This window comes from Typopeltis vanoorti, chromosome 2 (genome assembly GCF_054136105.1).
Source record: "Typopeltis vanoorti isolate ZY-2024b chromosome 2, IOZ_Tvanoo_1.0, whole genome shotgun sequence".
NCBI lineage: Eukaryota > Metazoa > Arthropoda > Arachnida > Uropygi > Thelyphonidae > Typopeltis > Typopeltis vanoorti.
Window position 1 is genome coordinate 51274332 of NC_143550.1, and position 22861 is coordinate 51297192.

A 22861-nucleotide genomic window follows, 5' to 3' on the forward strand; every position below is an offset into this window, starting at 1 on the left:
GTTAAAAATGACATCCACATTAATCTCATAATAATCTTTTACCAACTCGTTTCAATCTTATTACCCCTCCTCCTCTTCCTTTCTGCTACACTCTGCAAATAGTGTTTCCTCAATCTTTCTTCATATTCAATATTCGAGAGACCATAAGCCATCTAGGTAAATTATCTCTGGATCCTTTCCAGTATCCCTTCATCCTAATGAAAACCATGTGATCAATTCTATGTAAAGCAATCCATATATGGCCTGAGCAAGGCCTTGTACAATAGAACCATAATCTCTTTATGGTTCTATCATATACTTCTACAACATCAACCATAATCTGTGGTCTTAAAAAATTTAGGTCCTTATTCCCTATCATTCCCAGATCCCTCATCTCCTCCACTTCCTCTAAAATATCTCCACCAATTGCATATACTCTGCACTTCATCAATGCTTTCTGAATTTTAAAATTTTATTATACTTTCCACAGATGTTACTTTATTATAAAAAAATGCATATAAGCATACAGATCAGTCCATCACAAAGCATATTTTCCCAAACAGAGTATCATATTTCATTTACCACTTACCGAATTCTTCCTCTGATCTTCTCCAACTTCTTCCATACCTTAACTACCACTCCCGGATACTGACTGTTTTGTAATTTGCTATCTCTCTCTCTCTCTCTTTTAGGTACCTTTATACAACAGAACTATTTTACTCTGTTTCCACTCCTCGTAGTCTATCGAGACTTAAAATTACCAGCCTAGTTGGACACATTGCCAATTCCCTTTGGCATTCTTGTAATACATAAGCTAATATTCCATCTAAGCTGATGGCTTGCTTTTACATTATGATTCTACAATATCCTAAGCACCTGTAATTCATCTACCTCTATTCTCACATTAGTCCATGTGACATTAGGCCTTGCACTATCTCCAACTCGATAGTACACCCCCTTCCAAAGAGATCACATAGGAATTCAACTATTTCATCTGCTTCTGTATTTTTCCTAACATCAGACTAAATAAAATTGTCTTTCCATTTTATCTGCTGCACATGCATAACCTGATTTCACCTTCCATACTACTGGTGGTCAACTTTCTTGCTTGTGTTTGGTAGTGATCATAAGTCTGATGATCACTTTTCTCCTTATACTGCTGACATCTAAAAAAATCAAATACATGGTGTAGGAGTTTTTACAGACTTAGTGGATCAGTTGCTGGGGACAATGGAATGCATGATCAAATCAACCATTTGTGCTAAAAAAGTAATCATCATAGGCAATGATGATTTTAATTGGAGGGCAACAGCATAGCACATATCACAAATGGCATTGCACATGTCCTACAAATAAGTAATCGTTTAGTGAATATTAGCAATTTTAGCACATATTTTGGTTATATCTGACTTATTTTAGACTGCAAAGTTGAATGCATGCATTTGTTTGTGAAATTTAATACAGAATATCGTTTAGAAATCATTGTTTAATAGCACCAATGAGGAAAATGGCAGCCAAGGCTTCCTGTTCAACGAGTTTAGCATAAGGAATTTTGTACGTTGCAGTATACGTTCTATGTATTCATTAAAAAGAGTTGATGGGTTATATGGTATGAAAGGTAGAGTAGAGAGAGAGAGAGAGAGAGAGAGAGAGAGAGAGAGAGAGAGAGAGAGAGAGAGAGAGAGTGTGTCATAAATATTTATTGTGAAAATCAAGAAATTTGAGTCATGTGGAAAGAAGAAAAATGAAGTGGTAATTATTAACGATGTAAAGAAAGATAGCGATAGTAGTGAATGATAGTGCACAAAACATGAATGGAAGCATGAAAGAAGTTAATGGCACCAAGTGGTAATTATTAATGACATAAAGAAAGATGGCGAAAGTGTTCCGGAGAATGTGAAAGTAGCGAATGATAGTGCACAAATATGAATGGAAGCATGAAAGAAGTGGCTGAAAGTAATGTGAATGATGGGGTGACAGTAAGGAGTGAAATAGCACACTTAAGTGTCATCCTTCACAGGACAAAATAAGAGCCAGAGCCACTGAAGGAATGATTATCATGTGGTTCAGCAAGTAGAATGATAGGAAAAGTGAATGGGGGAAAGTATGAAATAATGAGAAAGTGGGAATAATAATTATTATTATTATCCTAAGGACCCCATGAAGTCAAAGACCCATCTAGGATGCCCTTTTGTCATACATACAGCTCATCATACTGTGCCTTAAGCACACTCAATTTCTCTGCAGACACTACCCTCTCAGGCAAGGCATTCTAATCATTTCCAACTCTGCATGCAAAAAACCTGCTTCTCACCACCTTGCTCACACCCTCCTTATACAGCTTCCAGGGATGACCTCTGATTCTCTCCTGATCTCCTACCATTTTCTGTAAAATCTTTTCAACATGATCCTATAACAACCCCTTACTAACTTGTAGGTTTCTATCACATCACCCCTCTTCATCCTATCCACTAGACTCAGCAAAAAAATTCAGCAATAGGGTCTAATGAGATACCAGGTATGGATGCTAAAAGATTGTTTTTGACTGAACTGGGTGCGACTTTGACCCGGTTGTATATAATTTGAGTTGCGACACAGAAGATTCCACAGTAGAGCAAAGAATGTATAATAATTTACTAAGGGAAAGTCATGTTTAAGTAACTTGCTCACCTTTTATAATCACATTATAGTTGAGTTATACAAAGGGGATGGATACACCATGATACTTTTGGACTCTAAGGCTTTTGATAGGATACAGCATGGAAGACTACTGTATAAGCTGGAGGGTGTGGGATTGAATTATAAACTATTATGTTAGATAAGAGGATGGCTGACTGACAAATATCAAAAAGGTGTATAAAGGTGTATTAGCCTGCAGGATTTAAAGTGATTAGTGGTGTACCCCATGAATCAGTCTTTGGTTTATTGTTATTCAATATTTTTATTAATGACATTGGGAAGATTCAACATGAAAGATACAGCTGTTTGCGAGTGGTGATATAGAGATAGGCAAAATAATCAGGAATGCAAGTGGCATGCAGCACTTTTTGGATAATTTGAATAGGCTGGAATTGTGGGCATGTGAAATGGCAATCAGTTCAACATGTCAAATGGTAAAGTATGCACTATTGTGATGATATATGCAATGGTGCATTATGTAGACAGGATTATGGCAGAAGAAACTGATCAGGCTGGAATCTTAGAGTTTTAGCAAATAGGAAGTTGAAGCTCTGGAGCCATGAAGCAAAGATTACATATGCAAATCAGATGATAACTGCAATGCTGAAATGAACATTGATATGTAAGGATAAGTAAGTCATTTTGCCTCTTTACAAAACCATGATATGACCACAACTAGACTATTGTGCAGAGATCTAGTCCTGTGGTTTTCAAAGTGATGTGGATACAGTGGAGAGGCTGGGTGTTAAAGATGATATTGGAACTGTGGAATGTAGATTATGGCAGAAAGACTGAGAATTTGTGAACTGTAGACATTAGCCAACAGGAGAAAGTGGGTTAATATGATTGTGATCTTCAAATGTTTGAGTTAGTCATACATGCAATTTTTGATTTCATGGATGGTGGGAGAGAAGACAAGAGGGCACCTATGGAAGTTGAGAATGAATGCAGTCAAGAAAAGTGCGAGAGCTAGATTTTTCTTTCATAGAATGGTGTATGATTGGAATGCTTGCTTTTGGAAATGGTTAGTGCAGGTTGTTCAAGAAATTAGAATGAAAGCTGGTGTAGGTGATATGCAGCCTCCAGCAATGCATCCTTGACTCCCTTGAGGTCTCTAGTAAGAATAATAAATTAATATATCCTCCATATTTTATTTTTTATTATTTTTTTTCCAAGTCATGCTTAATGATGCTATTCATGCAATTCCTACCTGATTTATCTTTCTGACCATGGGTATATAAATCTGATGCTACTTCCTTCAACATCCTTGACTATATCCCATATACCATTGACATCTTTCCCTTTCAAATACTTATGCCATAATACTGCAGCAATGCATCCTTGACTCCCTTGAGGTCTCTAGTAAGAATAATAAATTAATATATCCTCCATATTTTATTTTTTATTATTTTTTTTCCAAGTCATGCTTAATGATGCTATCCATGCAATTCCCACCTGATTTATCTTTCTGACCATGGGTATATAAATCTGATGCTACTTCCTTCAACATCCTTGACTATATCCCATATACCATTGACATCTTTCCCTTTCAAATACTTATGCCATAACACTGCAGCAAGCTACCTCCTAAGCTCATCATATTTGCCTGTTCTGTCCACATATATCCCTTCTTTATTGAAAATTCCACAATTGGCAACCACTCTGAATGATCACTTTCTCCAACTAGAAGCAATATATGGCAATGCTGGTTACTGACTGCACCAAAACCAGCACTCTTTCAAATCCTGAGCTTTCTCCATTGCATGCTGTTATTTTAGAAAAAATTCAAATACTTGAAAATCTGAATAATACTTGAATTTCTGAGTATTTCTAACATAGAAACTTAAAACTCAGCTTTTCAATTCCATTAGTAAAGTTGTTTAACTATTTTTTTACAGACATGAGAGGTGGCAATACCAATAAAAGAATAGTGCCACAGGTGGACAAGTATTTAAAGAGAAAGAATGAACTGATTAACAAGTTTCTTAACAAGCTCGGAGTTGTATTCACTGAGAAAACTTAATGATTGCACTTATTAGTTTTATAGAAAAAAGAAAACTAATATATATATATATATATATATATTTCAAGAAAATTGATTGCTGCAGGAATGATAATCTTAAAGAAAATATAAATACCACAGACAAAGAAAATGCGCTTAAATTTTGGCAAAACCTACGGGACAACCCTAAGAGGAAAAGTGGATTGAACGAACCTCAAGAATGAAAAATGGACCGACTGAAAATAACAACTGAAATGATTCAAAAGCAAGCTAAAAAGGATAAAAAATTGGTCAACACCCGGGAAGGATGAATTACATGGCTACCGGTTGAAATATCTGGCAGGCTTATACGAAAGACTTGCTAACCAATTTAACGATGTTTTAGAAGGACAAAGCAAAGAAGAGTGACTCACAGCAGGGAAAATGTTTTTGATAATAAAGGATAAAGAAAAACGCCCAAAGGCAGGAAACTTACATCCAAAAAAAAAAATAAAATGTTATGGAGAATTTTCAAGAAGAAAGGTAATCAGTACACCCATGAGCAGTACAAGGCTCAAGCTAGAAAGGTTACCAGCATAGTAAGAAAAGCTAAATCAGATTATGAGAAGACCTTAGCCAAGATTAATCCCAAAGAGTTCTTCCGCTATGTGGCAAGTAAAAGGAAGAATGACTTCGGAAGGATAACTTTAGTGGGTGCTGATCGTAATAGTAGAGTTACTGAGTGATCAATTTTCAAAAGTCAATCACCCAAGTGAGGATATCTCTGTACCTGTAGCAATAACTAATGTGAGTATTGAAGTTAATAAATCAAAGGTACTTAGTATATTGCAAAATTTAAATGCAAATATTGCTGTAGGTTTAGATGGAATATCAGCTCGGGTTTTGCGTGAATGTGCAAAGGAAATGTCAATGCCTCTTACTTGGATATTTAATTTAAGCTTGAACTCTGGTATGGTCCCTAGGGAATGGAAGTTAGGCAAAGTGGTTCTTTTGCATAACAGTGGCTCTAAAACTGCGATAGTTAATTACAGACCAATCATCATCTCGGGAGTGGTGGTAAAAGTATTGGAAAAGTTGGTTAAAGACAAAATTCAAGAATGGGTGGATCAGGATATACTCTTTCAATTACTTCATTGCAAAAAAAATTAGTTACCTCTTAGCTTTATAATGTGATAAATAAAATTTAACTTGTGTATGTTGTTTATGATATACAAGTTTTAAAGTATGTATACATGATTTTGTAACACTCTGTATTATAATTGTTGTGCATCTTTGTGTATATACACACACATGCCATTTTTTCTTAAATATATTTTATTTTAACAATAAATTCATTCATTAAGAACTGCTATTAATTTCTACTAAATCATGATAATTAATTATTCTCATACTACTTACTATATCCTTTAAGAGGAACCATGAATGTCCTTATCCGAGGAAATGTTCTACGTTCTAACCTCTCTAGTAAATCAGAATTCATATCTAACATTACTGAAAAAAAATGTGATGTGGTTATAGTTATTAATTATTTAATATAAATCAAAAATTTAAATTGATGAATAACTAAGTAGATGAAAACTACTTGTGATCAATCCTAACTGTTCTTCAGAAACACATCCATGTATACTAATTCAGAAGGGTATTTTTTCTTTTTTTTTTTTTTTTTCAGATATATTTTAACATAAATTTTGATATTTTAAATTAAGGGGATATAAAATCCACATTGTTTCAAAACCGAATAAGAAACTCAAAGATTGGAATCGGAGAGTTTCATGCCGAATATAGTAAACTATAAAGTATCGGCGACCCTAACGTGAGCTAATGCAAGTGACCCTAGTACGTAGTACTATACTGGACAACTCGTTGCAAAGGTGGGGAAAGTTCAGATCGCTATTCTTAGGTATTTTCCATAATGTAAAAACACATTTCCTAGGAAATGTATGCTATTATTACATTATGGAGGGAGGTCACTACCCAGACCAGTTTCAGCCTTTTTTGAGGCTTCATCAGTGAGTAGCTAGACCATAATACCCAAGTGTACAGCGAAAAGAACTTATATACTCTGGTATATGAGTTTCCAAAGAGGTGCAATCATTAAGTTACTTAAATATAAAGAGCTACTAAGCTTCATTTCGGCGATATAAACAATATTTTAAATTAAGGGGATATAAAATCCACATTGTTTCAAAACCGAATAAGAAACTCAAAGATTGGAATCAGAGAGTTTCATGCCGAATATAGTAAACTATAAAGTATCGGCAACACTAGCGTGAGCTAATGCAAGTGACCCTAGTACGTAATACTATACCGGACAACTCGTTGCAAAGGTGGAGAAAGTTCAGATCGCTATTCTTAGGTATTTTCCATAATGTAAAAACACATTTCCTAGGAAATGTATGCTATTATTACATTATGGAGGGAGGTCACTACCCAGACCGGTTTCAGCCTATTTTTGAGGCTTCATCAGTGAGTAGCTGAACTTTCCCCACCTTTGCAACGAGTTGTCCGGTATAGTACTACGTACTAGGGTCACTTGCATTAGCTCACGCTAGTGTCGCCGATACTTTATAGTTTACTATATTCGGCATGAAACTCTCTGATTCCAATCTTTGAGTTTCTTATTCGGTTTTGAAACAATGTGGATTTTATATGCCCTTAATTTAAAATATTGTTTATATCGCTGAAATGAAGCTTATTAGCTCTTTATATTTAAATAAATTTTGATATTTATATACAATGAAGCTTTGGGATTTACCATTTCTTAAATATCAGTTTCCTCATATAAACAATAACATAAAATTCATATTCATCATTATTCCCTTTCGATGGGGGTGGGAGGTGAAGATAAGAAATCCATAGAAATAAAAGATAACACATAACAACAGTGAAGATATTTTCTAAGATAATATTTAATTATTTAATAAGATTAAATTATTATTATCATTAAACCTCCAGGAAGCAAGGACTCATTGAGACAAACACCAACCAACATACCTTCTCTTAAACTCATTCATGATGCTAGCACTCACCACTTCAACAGGCAAATTGTTCCACTCATTCATGGTGCTGTGAGAGAAAAATCTAACTCTTGCCCATTTCTTAACTGCAAAGAAACTTAACCTCCAGAGATGCCCCTTGTCTTTTGACCATCTTCCATATAATGAAAAATTTCATCAACCAATATCCTATAACACCTCAGAAGTTTACAGATTTCTATTATATCACTCCTCTTTCTTCTGTCTACCAGTGTTGCCAGTCCACATACTTTCAATTTATCCTCATAATCTACATTGCATAATCCCAATATCATCTTGGTAACTCTACTTTGCAGCCTTTCCACAGCTTCTTTACCCTCTTTATCTGAGGAGACCAAATCTATGCTCAGTAGCCGAGATGTGGTCAAGGCCTAGTAAAGAGGTAAATGACTTCTATATCCTTATGTGTTAATGTTTGTTTCAACATTACATTATCATGAGTTGAATAACAATGATCCAAGAACTGATCCCTGGAGCATGCAAATTGCCAGGTAAAATCTGGCAGATTCCTCAGGCCCCATATACCACTTTCTCATATCTGTCCACCAGCTACCCACTTATGCAAACCAATATCTTATATTCCAATCCTAAATTTTATAGTTTAGATAACAGTCTTTCATGCAGTATGTTATCAAAAGTTTTAGCAAAGTTGACCAGCATCATAGTGTATCAATTCCCTTTATCCAAGTGTTAAACCCATGCTGTTCCTTGTAAAACTTTAGTACTGACTTCTCTAAAACTTTCACAATTACTGCAGAGATACTAATAGGTTAATACTTAGGCAACTCCATCTTTGTACTATCCTTGCCATTGCCCAAGAGCCTCCATAGCTCAGTCAGTTTCCGATGCCCTTTGGTTGGAAGGAACTGGGTTCGAATCCCATTTAGGGTATAGCAAACTTAGTTGCTTTACCAGCAACTAAGTTTGCTGGTCTTATATGAAGGTAGAGGTTTTTTTTTCTCAAAGAAACTCGGGAGGAAAAAAAACCTCTACCTTCTCTTTTCCCATTACACTAAAGGGCCAAGAAAAGAAAAAGACCAAGGCCAAGAAAGAAACTTTTTCTTGGCCTTGTGTAATGGGATTATCATGTTAATGTTAATCCAATTACACAAGGCTAGATTTAAATTATTCAACCGTACCAAGGATCTTGCCAGTTTGGCTAAACATTCCTTTAGCAGATGTGTTGATATTCCATCTGTCAAATTTTTGACCAGGTTATGCAATAGGTCTAGAACCTCCTTTTCATGTGCATCTATCTCTTCATCCAATTAATGCCAATGATGCAAAGACAGACAGGATAATCAAGAATGCAGCTGTTATGCAGTACTTGCAGAATAATTTGAACAGGATAGAATTGGGGGCATGCGAAATGGCTGTCAGTTCAATATTAGTAAATGTAAAGTCATGGACTTTGGTGAGATTACGCTAGAAGAAACTGATCTGGCTAGGGATCTTGGAATTATTATTATTCTAAGACTCTTTCATGCCGGCTGGGGCGTCGTCCGGTTAAACAAGGCCCCCGTTGTTTTCGCCAGGGAACCAGGGCGAACAGCGAAAAGTCAGCTACTGGAACAAATCTGAAAACAAACCCCAACTCAGCATCACCAGAGTTAAAGATCGGTACTCTCAACGTAAGAAGCCTGAATGGCAAAGAAATGGAGCTTGCTGAGGAATTAGATAAGTACCAGATCGACATAATAGGGATGACTGAAACAAAAAAGACCAAAACTGGTGAGATCTTTCTGACCAATAAATACAAAATGTTATATTCAGGCAATGACAATCAAGGAAAAGAAGGAGTAGCCATAGTATTCAACATAAAATACGAGGCTAATCTTCTTGAATGGCAGTCAGTCTCAAGTAGAGTAATGTGGGCAAATATGAGAATGGGGAACTGGACAATGAGACTTATTTGTGCCTATGGTCCCACAGAAGGTTCTACTAAGGTAGAAGTGGAGGAATTTTTTGACGCTTTAGAAAAAGCAACTGACACAATGAAAAAGGAAAAGTTGGTCCTTGTTGAGGATCTAAATAGCAGAGTAGGAAATGGTTGTGAGACATACAAAAATATTTTGGGAAAATTTGGAGAAAAGAGCAAAGCTAATAATAATGGCAAATATCTGTTGGATTTCTGCTCAGGACATGGACTGGTTATTACTAACACCATGTTCCAACATAAAAATGTGCACAAATTCACATTGAGAGAAGAGGCTAAGAATAAGAAAAGTCTCATTGACTATGTTATTGTTGATAGTGATGTTTTCTCCCTGGTGCAGGACATCAGAGTGTACAGAGGATTTGAAATTGGAAGTGATCACTATTTAGTCTTGAGCAGGTTAAAATTGAATTTCATATTGAAAAGAATAACATGTAAGAAAGTTTTAAAGCGAATAAAAGTTGAGCAGCTCTCAGATGTGAACTGTAGACTAAAATACAGAAAGATTATTGAAAAGAAAATGAAAGAGTTCGAGAACAGGAATCAAACCTTGGATATTCAGTGGCAAATTCTGAAGAAACATTGATTGATTCTGCCAGAGAGGCATAATCAATCAAGGCAGAGAGGCATAAATAATCATAATCAATCAATCATAAAGAGGCAGTGAAGGAAAAGAAGAAAGCATATCAAAAGTTCCTAGCAAATAAGTCAGCTTTCACTCTTACAGAATACAGAGACAAATGTAAGAAAGCTAAACAGTGTGTAAAACTAGCTAAACAAAAGTCATAGGAGGACTTTGGCAAGAATATAGAAAATAAATATCAAGAAGGTGGCAAAATATTCTGGAGGTTGTTGAAGAAGCTTAGGAATGGAGGAAAGAGTGCTGTAAAAGGAGTTAGAGATGATAAAGGTGACATGAAAACAGGAGAAAAAGATATCCTTGAAGTATGGAGTAATTACTTTGAAAAACTGCTAACTGAAACAAGCAGTGATGACAGCACAGTGGTAAAAAATACTGACCAGACATGCAGTCAGGAATACATATCCATACTTGAAGTAGAAAAAGCCATCAAAGGCTTGAAATGTGGAAAGGCAGCAGGAGTAAATGATATTCGACCAGAAATGCTGAAGTATGGTGGTATAAAAGTCTTACAGTGGCTGCACTGCATAGTTCAGAAAGCCTGGACAGAGGGACGAATTCCCGATGACTGGAGTAGAGCTCTCATAGTACCCATATATAAAAAGGGAAATAAAACTGAATGTGAGAATTACAGAGGTATTTCCCTACTTAGTGTTCCTGGCAAGATCTATGCAAGTATACTTGAGAAACGGTTGAGAAGAATTATGGAAGAAAAGCTTGGTGAAGAACAAGCTGGATTCAGGCCAAATAGAGTCTGTCAGGATCAGATCTTCACTTTACAACAAATAGTCGAGGAAGCATGGGAATATAACAGAGATCTGTATTTAAGTTTTGTCGATTTGGAAAAGGCATATGACAAGGTGCCAAGAGAGAAGCTATTCAATACGCTGCAGTTATATGGTGTCAATGGGGCATTATATGAAGCAATACTTAGTCTTTATTTGAGTTGTAAGTCAGCAGTTAGAATTGAAGGAAGTACAGGAAGATGGTTTAATGTTAAATCTGGTGTGAGACAAGTTGTGAGACATTATCCCCTCTGTTATTCATTATCTATTTGGATCACATTATGAAGGAAAGTGGTATTAAACCTGATATCAATATTGGAGATGTTAATGTCAGCTCTTTGCTTTATGCAGATGATGTTATACTTCTAAATAAATCTGCTACAAGTCTGCAAGATTCTCTGACTAAATCGAATAGCCATTGTAATAGATATGGTATGAAGGTCAGCAATAAAAAGACAAAGACAATGAAAATAGGCAGAATCATTGAAAATGTCAACTGTGTTGTGAATGGAGAACCTGTGGAACAAGTAAAACATTTCAGCTACTTAGGCACAATTTTTACTGAAGATGGCAAATTAAATATAGAAATAGACAACAGAATCAGCAAAGCTGGTATGGTGGAAAGTCAATTGAATAAATTCATATGGAATAAGGGAGAAATTAGTTGGAACACTAAATTAGCTGTGTTCAAACCAGTTTTAACTTATGGATCTGAGAGCTGGATCAGAAGTAAAACACTTGACCAAAGACTAGAGACCACAGATATGAGAGTCCTGAGAAAGATTAGAGACATGAACAGATGGCATCAATGGCAATATCATATTAAAAATGAGGATATTAGGAAAGAACTTGACATTGTCAGCATCCAGGAATGCGTTAGCAGAGCTAATCTCAGGTGGTATGGTCACTTAAATAGAATGGGAGAGGAAAGATTAGCAAAACAAGTGTTCTCTGCCAGGTTGGCAGGAAAATGACCCAGAAGAAGACCAAGATATAGGTGGATTGATATGGTACAAAGTGCCTTAGATGATAGAAATATAAGATCTGATAATGTTGGAGTCTTGACAAGTAACAGACTGATTTGGAAGAAAATTGTAGATAGGAAGTTAGTAATGATGTAATTTTTTCATGTAGTACTGTCATATCTTGTACACCCCTTGAGGGTACATGGCAGGAATTTGATGATGATGACTCCATGGAGTCACAGACTTATTTAGTAGGTCCCTTTTGTCATACACACAGCTCATAATACTGCACCTTAAACATACTCAAATGCTCTGCAGACACCATGCTCTCAGGCAATGCATCCCAATCATTCATAACTTTTAGTAGATAAGAAGTTGAAGTTCAAGGGATCATATAGTAAAAGTTGCAAATATAATTCAGAGGATAATTGCAATGCTGATAAGATCTTACTTGGACTATTATTGTGTGCAGGTCTGGTCTCCTAGTTTCCATGGTGAATATGATAAGTGGAGAGTGTTAAAAATTATATCAGGATTCTGAATACTGATTATCAAGACAGATTGAAATTATGGAGGGTGGAGAAAGGATGAGAGAATAATTGCGAAGAAGGGGATGAGAGATAGACCTTTCTCTCATAGAGTGGTGCATGATTGGAATGGATGGCTAATGTATGTGCAAGCACTGTGAATGAATTCAATAACAAATATGACAGATGGTGCAGGTAGTATATATGGCCTCCCTATAAGAGTCCCTAACTCCCTAGAGGTCGCTCTTCATAATAATAATAATAAATTACGGATATGTTGGTTTGTAAAACACAAAGAACCTTGAGTGTAGAAGAATTAACAATGGAAAATCTATTATAAAATATCATTACCGTGATTATGTTTTCTTTTATTTCTCTCATTCCTCACTGTATGGTTTTTTTAAAGACATTCTGAATTTCTGATTCTTTCTTTCTATTCACTTCACCTAATCATATTTAAATATATTCACACAAAAAAAATTTAGCCCCCTGTTCTTTTTACCTAATGAATCAATGTGCTAACACATTTATTTATACACTGATATGCAGTGACATTTGTAAATATGTATACTTTATATTAGCAGATTTATATACTTTGCTTATAATTATTGACAGACCTCCATGGAGCCAAGAGACTCATCGTGGGAGGTCCCGCTCTCACATGTGCAGCTCATTGTACCTTGACTTAAAGGTATTCACTGTCCCTGAACTCACCACACTCTCAGGTAATGCATTCCAATCACTCACCACTCTCCATACAAAAAATCTACTCACACACTCTTGCTCATACCCACCTTATACAACCTCCAGGAATGGCTTCTCGTTCTCCCCCTGTCCCCAGATATTCTATGAAAAATCTCATCCACACTAACCTGGTAATTATCCTTACCAATTTATACATCTAGATCATGTTTCCCCACTTCCTTCTATCCGCTAGGCTCTGCAATTTGCATTATCTCAATCTGACCTCATATTCCACATTTCAAAGATCAGATACCAACTTAGTCAATCATCTCTGAACTCTCTCCAACTTCTCATGATCCTTTTGAAAACCTGGTGACTAAATCCGTGCACAGTAAACCACATGCAGCCTGATCAGTCTTGTACAGGTAGTCCTTGACTTATGACAGATTCCAACGTCTCCATCGTAAGTCGATTCTGACGTAAGTCGAGGACTTTTTTTAATTTTTGAATTGTTTGATTTCTCTTATAATATTTTCATAAATTAGGTTTCTATTTAACTTAAAATGCACAGTAAAAATGTATGTTATATCTTCTTCTTCTTTCTTTCTTTCTTTGACTTCTGCGTGGCATCACTTTCTTGTTAATTTTCTATCTTAAATCCCTGTCTTACCAACTAAGCCTGAAATCTCTAACCTATCTCTCTGGGGCCGCTTCTCCATTCGGAACTCTGACGAAATTTGTTTATTTTAGCTGCGCCAGCCAGAGTCCTAGTACAGAAGAATTCTTGTACAAAGAAACCTTCCCAGAGTTTAAGTATTACCTAATCTTAATAAAGTATTAAGTGCCTATAGAAACTTCAACATTGCAGTCATGGCCTAACCTTTCTTTAATTTCCTCTTATTCATGGTTCGAACTTTAGCGAGTGGTAATTTCCATCTATGCTCAGACAGACTCAGACTACATAGGAAAAACATGTTTATTAATTATCAAGATTACATACATTAAGCCTCCACACATCAAAGATATGTCATATCAAAATTCTAATTTACTAGCTAAACAATAAGGAACATTCTAATTATCAAAATACTCTAATCTTACATCTCTAGGTTAAATAAGTACACATTCATCATAAAACACTAGTTCAAATTCTAAATAAAACTTGCTAACAAGGATCAATTTACATTCAACTAAGTGTTGCATGCTCTCATGCTTTCAGACTACTAGATCGATATGACTAACACGTATATTCAAAGCTAATCGAGATCAATACTAAAAAACAGGTAAAGCAAGGCAGTGGTTCTTGGCAGTGGTTCACAAACATGGTTCTTGATATCAAATTAAATTAGTGCTACTAACGACCCATACACATTAACTAGGGTTTAGACAATCTAAGAACGTAGACTACCAGTCCAATTCAATCAACTTAACACATGAAACTGTCTCTAAATTCTCACTATCTTCTTTTCTAATTTCTGTCCATTTTTTCACACTCATCACTAATAGATAATACAAAAATGAAGATTTTGTATGTTACCACCTTGTTAGACGATTTCTCGATCCTTCCGTCTGTTCTTTGTTATGGCTTGTCCCCTTTTACGGTGATCTGCTGCCACGTGGAGTCACATGCTCGTCCCGATTTTTTTTCCTTCGTTTGATCTGGGCTTACGAACTTTTCGTGACGCTGCTTTTAACACAAATTATCTTCAAAGGGAATCCTTTGCTGCCTTCTCATTGGTTACAACCAGACCAATGGCCGAAACTCAAAACAATGTCGTCATCTCGTGCTCAAATTCTTTGATTTGCGCCACTCAGCAACTAGAAACACGTTGCCGCCATGCCATCTTATCACAATATCAGCCATGCTGACCTGCCTTGGAACTACGAGCCTGTAACGCATGTGGGGGGGGGCACAAACGACCGGAGAATACCACAGGAACCAAAACGTAGAAGGAACTAAGAGAGAGCCTCCAGCTCCATGAGTTTGTTTTTAAACTTTTCTATAGCGCTCTCTTCTGTACTCCAAGCTTATGTATGACGCTTTCCAATTGGCTGTCACCTCCTCGCTGAACGAAAATCGCTCTCTTTGGGGAATGCGAAATTCGAGCGCCTTCCACGAATACCTACTCGCCGTTCGTTACATCATCTTTAGTGGTCACACAGCAACCTTTGTACTTTCGTTCACAAGACAATATGCAATTTTATACATGGCATAGTTTAATATTGGTGCTTTTAAAAGTTTAAGATTTCCATCTATTTTAGACAATACTTTAAACATAGTACAATCTAATACTTATTTCCTTCTTCAATTTCATTTTAATTTAGGATTCAATTTCTTCCTTTATATTTTAATTCCCTTCTTAAGCAAAGTTAACATCTGCATTTTTACATATTATGTCTGTTTTGCCAAGAATACAAGTGTGCTTTTGCTTGATATGGTTGCTCTTGTTAAATCTTGAATAGAGCAGTTCTATTCTTGATAGAACCATCATTCAAGATCTAACATGTATAAACTTACATAAACATTTATAAATTATTATTAGCACATATACATACAATATTAAGAAAGAAAAAAATACATAACCACATATCAAAAATGTTACACTTAGTTTAATTTGAAATTCCTTTAAATATTAGTTAACATAAACATAAACAAAAAAACTTATTAACGGTGTGTTTAATTAAACAGGTGAGTAACTGTCACTCATTTGGACGATATGGTTATTTCTCAAGATCGGGAATAGCTTTTTTAATCAGAAAATTGGTTAATGTTGTTTATTGGGTTTTTCTTCTTCATATATTTTGCAATAACATCTGACTGTTTCTTGAATTTGCTTTTCGACTTTGGCGAAGCACTCAGTGTCTTGATCCATATTTTTGAGTAGCTGAAGTCCTTGATTTAGTTTAGAAAATAGTTCAGCTAATCCTTTTACAGTAAATATTTTTAACGATTTCTCTTCTTCATCTTCCTCATTATTTCTTTCTTCTTTTACAATTCTTTCATTTTGGAAAATCAAGTCTTGATCAGTCAGTTCATCTTCTTTGTGATCTGCTAAATTCTTCTATATCAGTAATATTGATTTCTAGATCCAGCTTTCTTGCAATTTCATCGATTTCTTCACCAATTTGTTCTAACATACTATGCTCACTGTACTCTTTGAGTGTATCCTGCAGTAGTAACTTCTTCCAAATTCCTCATGTACAGTGTTCCGATATTTTCTTCCATGAAGTTCCAATGTTCTGGATACGTTGGCTAATATCGTAATTTTTTCAAAAAAATCCCATAATGTTATAGCATTGTTGTCCATTGCTGTTATTACTTGAGAAAATGTAGTTTTCAGATAATATGTCTTGAATGTAGCAATCGAACCTTGATCCATAGGTTGAATCACAGCTGTTGTATTAGGAGGTAGATACATCACATTCATCATCATTTTCATTCAAATTGCTGATGTGAAGAGGATGTCCTGGAGAATGTCAAGCAGCAATAGAATTTTAAAAGGAATGTTTTTTTTTTAAGACAGTAGGCGCGTACTTCTGGAATAAACGAATTTAAGAACTAGTTTTCGAATAAAACAACCGTCATCCAAGCCTTAGGATTACTCCTGTAGTAAACTGGAAACTTATTCTTGTCAATGTTTTTCAAAGCTCTGGGGTTTTGTGAACGGTCAACAAAAAAATGGTTTTAATTTAAAACCAGCAGCATTTCCTCCAAGAAGAAGAATAATCCTATTTTTAAATGCCATAAAACCAGGCGACGATGTAGCTTCTCAGTGAATGTCAGTTCGTTCTGGCATTTTTTTCCAGAACAGTCTAGTTTCATCATCATACATATCAAAGATTTAGACCTAGCATGGCCTGTTCCGGTCTTAAAAATCATCGTTGAATCGTTTAAGAAGACGTCCTGGTTTTCTTTTTCCTAATGGCTTGTACTTTAAGGCTTGTTTTGGTAATCTTTCTGTTTTCATTCTTTGAACGTGTTCCATCCATTTATGTTTATATTTTTTAATTTTTTTCTATTACTGGTTCTTGGTTTAATTCTTTCATAATTTCTTCGTTTCTTTTGTGATCAAATAGGGTATACTTTGCACTCCAGTTTCATCTACGTTAAAAATCTGCTCTCGCAAATATGTATGTATATGCTGGCAGCAAAGTTAAATTAGAGAATTTTTAATAATAATTTTTGGCTGTCGTAAGTCGAGGACTACCTGTAATGGAATAAAAACATCCTTACTTCTGCATGTCAATGTGCTCTGCATCATTCCCATAATCTGGCATGTTAGCCTCACAATTTTAGCAAAATGTCCATGAAATTTCAAGTTTCTATCCACCACAACCTCCAAATCCTTCATCTCCTCCAAAATATCCCCACCAATCCTATACTCTGCATCTCATCTTCGCTTCCCAAATTTTAAAACCTTACACTTTGTAACATTAAAGATGACATCCCCATACCCTTACCCATTCAGACAGCCTATTTAGGTCCTCTTGCAATGCTACAACATCTGCTCTACTTCTCATAACTCCTCCCAACTTTGCATCATCTGCATGGCATGACCTTTCATGCTGGTGGAACTGACTTTGTCTTCTTTGGCTCTGAACAACTGGCTTCTGTCCACTGGCTTGACTGCTGTTTGGATTCTGGTTTGTAATGGTGAATCCAAGTCTCATCCATAGTAAAAAATTAAAGCAAAAAATCAGTTTTATTCTTGTTAAAATGCTCCACGCACTGTTCAGAGATTTTCATGCGAGTGCATTTTTGAACTGGTGGCAAGCATGGCACCCATCTTGCGCAAAGCTTTTCATATGCAATTCTTCATGCAAAATATATTCTACAGTTTCATTTGAAATGCCTATTTTGTCTCATTAATTTCACACACTTTGATTCGCTGGTCATCCAATACTATATCGTGCACTTGATCAATGATTTCTGGTGTTGTTACCCTTTTTGGACATCCTTCACATGGATCATCTTCAAGGCTGGTACAGCCATGTTTAAACTCTGCAGCCCATTTCTTAATTGTCGAAAATGAAGGAGAAGAGTGTCCATAAACTTTTATGAACTATGAATCAATTTCTTTTGGAGTTAAACTTTCTTTTACAAAGAATTTTATAACCACACAATACTCAATTTTATCCATTTCAAGGGATACAGACAACAGTTTTGATTCAGACAGCTGTATAAAACAAACTACTTGATAGAATGACTTGCAATTTCACATGAATGGTTATGACAGATGTACCAACGTAGAAAAAAAAATCTCACCGATAGTTTTGCCATCTATGGTTGAGGCCGAGAACTTCTCACACACCCTAGTATGTTAGTCACACTAAAGCTGTTTTTCCAGTAAATAAGAGTATATACGAATGCGTTTTCATTCCTTACTGCTCATGATGATGTCATCACGAGCAATGCTTAGCTCTATACCTGATTTTTTTTTTATTTGATCCTAGCAAGGATTTTTTCCAATTCTACTAATTTATCCCTGTCTCAAACGGATAAAAATCACGTAATTCATCACATATGTATTTTTGTAAAAAAAAATAATAATTCTTTTAAAATACATAGTACTTACTATGAGTGTCATTATAAACAGAACGAATTTCTACTTTTGGAATGCCTGGACCTAAACATTCAAAAACATAATACTCAGAAGTTGGATTAAATATGGCATTGTTATAGAGGCACGTGTCACCTTCATTGCAAGTTAAACACTTTTTTATACTTCCAAATCTAATTTTTCGATCTGATATAGAATACAGGTGTCTTTCTCCAGGTCTGTTCTCTCTAGTGGATAAATAATACCTAAAGGAAGAAAAAGAGCACTTCCAATAAATATCACATATATGCATATATTTTCAGAGTGTCATGAAATAAGGCAATGATTGCTTATTAAGCGTTACAATCAGAATTTAACAATAAGAAAAAAAGTACTATAATTGCGAAGCTTTTTTATTTTTGTTAAATAAGAGAAATTTTTCTGCATAAAAGTGCATTACACTTTAATTCTAAATTTCATAGGTGAGCAATATTAAAGATTAATAACATTCAGAGGTAATAAATTCTGGTTCTAGACAACTATTTAAGAATGCTGTTAGTCAGTAATCATCAATAGTGTTGATCACAATGGGAAAAACAAAGGTTCTTTCAGAATTCCATGAAGGTCTTATTGCATGTGTGTGTGTGTGTGTGTGTGTGCGCCCTTCTGGCTGGAACTTTGATTTTGAAAACAGCAGAACTGACTGGTTTCTCAAAAGGTGAAATATCCTGGGTGTTTAATCAGTGGAAAAACAACCAACATTGCTTGTCTAAGAAGTATAACTGTGGCCTAAGACAGTCTATTATATGGAATGAGATCGCCTTTGTCTAAGAAAGCTTGTACTCACAATAATAAATTTAGTTTAATCCTTTATCCAAGTGTAAGCAAACAAAGTTTGCACCTGAAAATATCTTCAGGACTGAGGTAAGGTGGACCAAGCTCTTATCACTCATTGTCTCAGTATCTTCCATATCTCCCATAATGCAAAGCACATCTCCTTGCGGACATGTATACTGCTATGCATTAAGGGAAGGGCCACTACCAAGACTGGTTTCGACCTTTATTGATGTCTCATCAGTGGGAGGCAGACCCAGGGAAGTATAGGGAAATATGACCTCTCCATTGCTTCTGCCTTAGTATCACCACTCTGGATCTGCCTCCCACTGACAAGACCTCAATAAAGGTCGAAATCGGTCTGGGTAGTGGCCCTTCCTTTAATGCATAGCAGTATGTCTGCAAGGAGATGTGCTTTGCATTATGGGAGATATGGGAGATACTGAGACAATGAGTGCTGAGAGCTGGGTCCACCTTTGCTCTGAGTTGCCAAGTGATGTACCACCTTACCTCAGTCCTGAAGATATTTTCAGGCACAAACTTTGTTTGCTTACACTTGTATAAAGGATTAAACTAAATTGATTATAGTCTAACCAAGTGCAAAATAAACTTCCAACAACTTGTACTCACAAACAGAACTTCCTGTGTGCAGAAGTTAACTGAATCATTTAATGAGAGCTGTTCACGACATGTTTGGGTCTAGGCATTCCAAAGAGCAGCAGTACAGAGAATGAAGGAGGAGAATGAAAAGTTGGTTTGATAAATTTGTAACTGAAAACTGTATATGGATCATATGACTAAATCTGCTCATGTTAATAAAAGAAAAGTGGAGGAATGGTAGTGACCAGCTCAATGAAGCTGGAAATACTTATAGAAAAGAATATGGTCCCTAATGTGGTACACAGCTTCCCAAAATCAATAAATTTACATTTTTCTGCAGTAACAGAGTGCATATGGGAAAGTAACTGGGGAGAGTCATTAAGGAAGAGGGGACACTGCTCTCTCTCTCTCTCTTCTAAATACAATTAAATCACAAAATCAGAAGCAGGTCCTAGGTTCACCACCCAAAATATCAATAATATCTAAGATTGGGACAGATTTGAGATTATGAAGGGTCAGGAGTTGAGCAGAAGTGTTTAGAACAAACAAGAATACCAAGTTTTTTTTGCATACTGAAAAAACCTATAGATCTGTTTGTGCCAAGATAGGCTGCTTGGCAAGCAGAACATTGGGAAAAGTGAGGGAGAGTTAAGCATGGCCATTCTTCTGAGAAGTCAGATAGGACTGCATTTTCATTAAAATTCACCAAATTATCCATACCCCACTTGAGAATGGCAAGGATATTAGTGTTTAAGGTAGTGATTATAAAGGTTACGGCCTGAATCACCAGAGAACTACAAGATTTTGAGAAGGAAAAAGAGGAATGCAGTGTACTGCCATTAGCAAAGAGCTATGAATAGAATTTGATGTCAGAGAGATAAGTTCATTGATATATGAGGGTGGTCTGAAAAGTTCTCGGCCAAACAAAAAAAATGAATTTATAATTTCAAAATTATTTTTATTTTTTCAATATAATCTCCCTTAAGACTATTACATTTATTCCAGCAATGCTCCAGCATCATTATCCCATCCCTGTAGTGGGTTCTCAGTAAGATCTGCAAAATATCCCTTTACAGCCTGCAATCACCTCTTGATTCAAGGAAAAAAAAAAGCTGACCAGCGAGGAAGAGTTTTTCGTTTTGGGAAGAGATAGAAGTCAGAGGGAGCCAAATCTGGGGAATAGGGAGGAGGTTCCAACAATTCAGTGCAGATCCCTTAATTTCTCCATTGGCAAAACACTTTTGTGGGCAGGCGCATTGTCCTGATAAAAGGCAATTTTTTTTCTTTTGCAAACCACGTCTTTTCTCACAAATGTTTTTGTCTAGTGGTTAAAAAATTGAAATATTATTCCCTGGTTATTGTTTTAGACTTTTCAAGATAATTAATAAACAAAATGCCTTTAGCATCCCAAAACACCGATGCCATGACCTTTCTTGCTGATGGAACTGACTTCGTCTTCTTTGGCGCTGTACAACCGGCTTCTGTCCACTGTTTTGACTGCTGTTTGGATTCTGATATGTAATGGTGAATCCAAGTCTCATCCATAGTAATAAATTGATGCACAAAATCAGTTTTATTCTTGTTAAAACATTGTGTTGCAGAGTTTTGTGCTTGGACCACCACTGTTTATTTGTACATAAATGATATAGTAAATGATTTGAAGGGAGATATTCAGTTATTTGCAGATGATGCAAAGTTGGGTAGGGTATCAAGTTGATATATATATATAGAGAGAGAGAGATTGCAGGATGATTTAAATTGGCTGACACCTATGGCAAAACATAAAGGATGTCAATTTAATGCAGAAAAATGTAAATTTATTGATTTTGAGATACATGTTTACAAGCTGTGTACCACATCGGGGAACCATATTCCAGTAAATTGATGAAGCCATGGATTTGGGGACAGCAGTAGAAAGAGAGTTGAATTCTAGAGGGCATATTGCTAAAGTTGCCAGTGTAGCTCATACAATTACTTAGTTATTGAAGAACACACTAACAAGCAGAGATAAGGGAGCATCATGCCTCTTTATAAAGTCTTGATATGGCTATATCTGGATTACTGCGCTCAGGTCTGGTCACTGGATTTCTTGTGGATGAGGAAGTGGTGGAGACGATCCAGATGTGAGTGACCAAGATGATGAGGTGTCTGTGAAATGTTTATGAATATAGACTGAGGATTTGTGGGTTGCAAATTTGGTAGATAGGCAAAAAAGAGGAAGTATTATAGAAACATTTCAGTTATTTAAATGATTTTATAGGTTTTATGCAGGAAAAATGGAAATGGCACTGTGAGAAATGAAGAATGGAAAGGCCCCAGGAGAAGATGGAATTATGGTAGACTTCTTAAAACTGGGAGGAAGCCCTGTCATCAAACAGCTGACTAAATGCTTTAATAAATGTCTAAAACAGAGAAAAATTCCAAAAAATTGGAACAATTCACTTCTAATATTAATTTTTAAAAAGGGCAATAAAGAAGAAATTAAAAACTACAGACCTATACTTCCCACCATATATAAAGTCTTCACAAAAATTATAAATAATAGAATAAAATCCTGTGAACAAGCTGTATTTAGAAATAATTACAATAATTTGGACCATATTCACACATTAAGACAGCTCATTGAAAAATCAATTGAATACAATAAACCCTTATGTC

General features: G+C 35.7%; 1 protein-coding gene across 3 annotated transcripts in view; it reads right to left on the reverse strand.

Moving 5' to 3' along the window:
* Positions 1 to 22861, reverse strand: part of LOC150109008 (inactive dipeptidyl peptidase 10-like) — a 958620-nt gene that overhangs the window by 85173 nt on the left and 850586 nt on the right. For all 3 annotated transcript variants that reach the window (XM_090405008.1, XM_090405015.1, XM_090404998.1), the window contains exons 14-15: positions 18806 to 19035; positions 6059 to 6151 (exon numbers count right to left, since the gene is read on the reverse strand). In XM_090405008.1, the coding sequence (XP_090261134.1) occupies positions 6059 to 6151; positions 18806 to 19035 (323 nt within the window). The remainder of the gene's footprint in view (positions 1 to 6058; positions 6152 to 18805; positions 19036 to 22861) is intronic.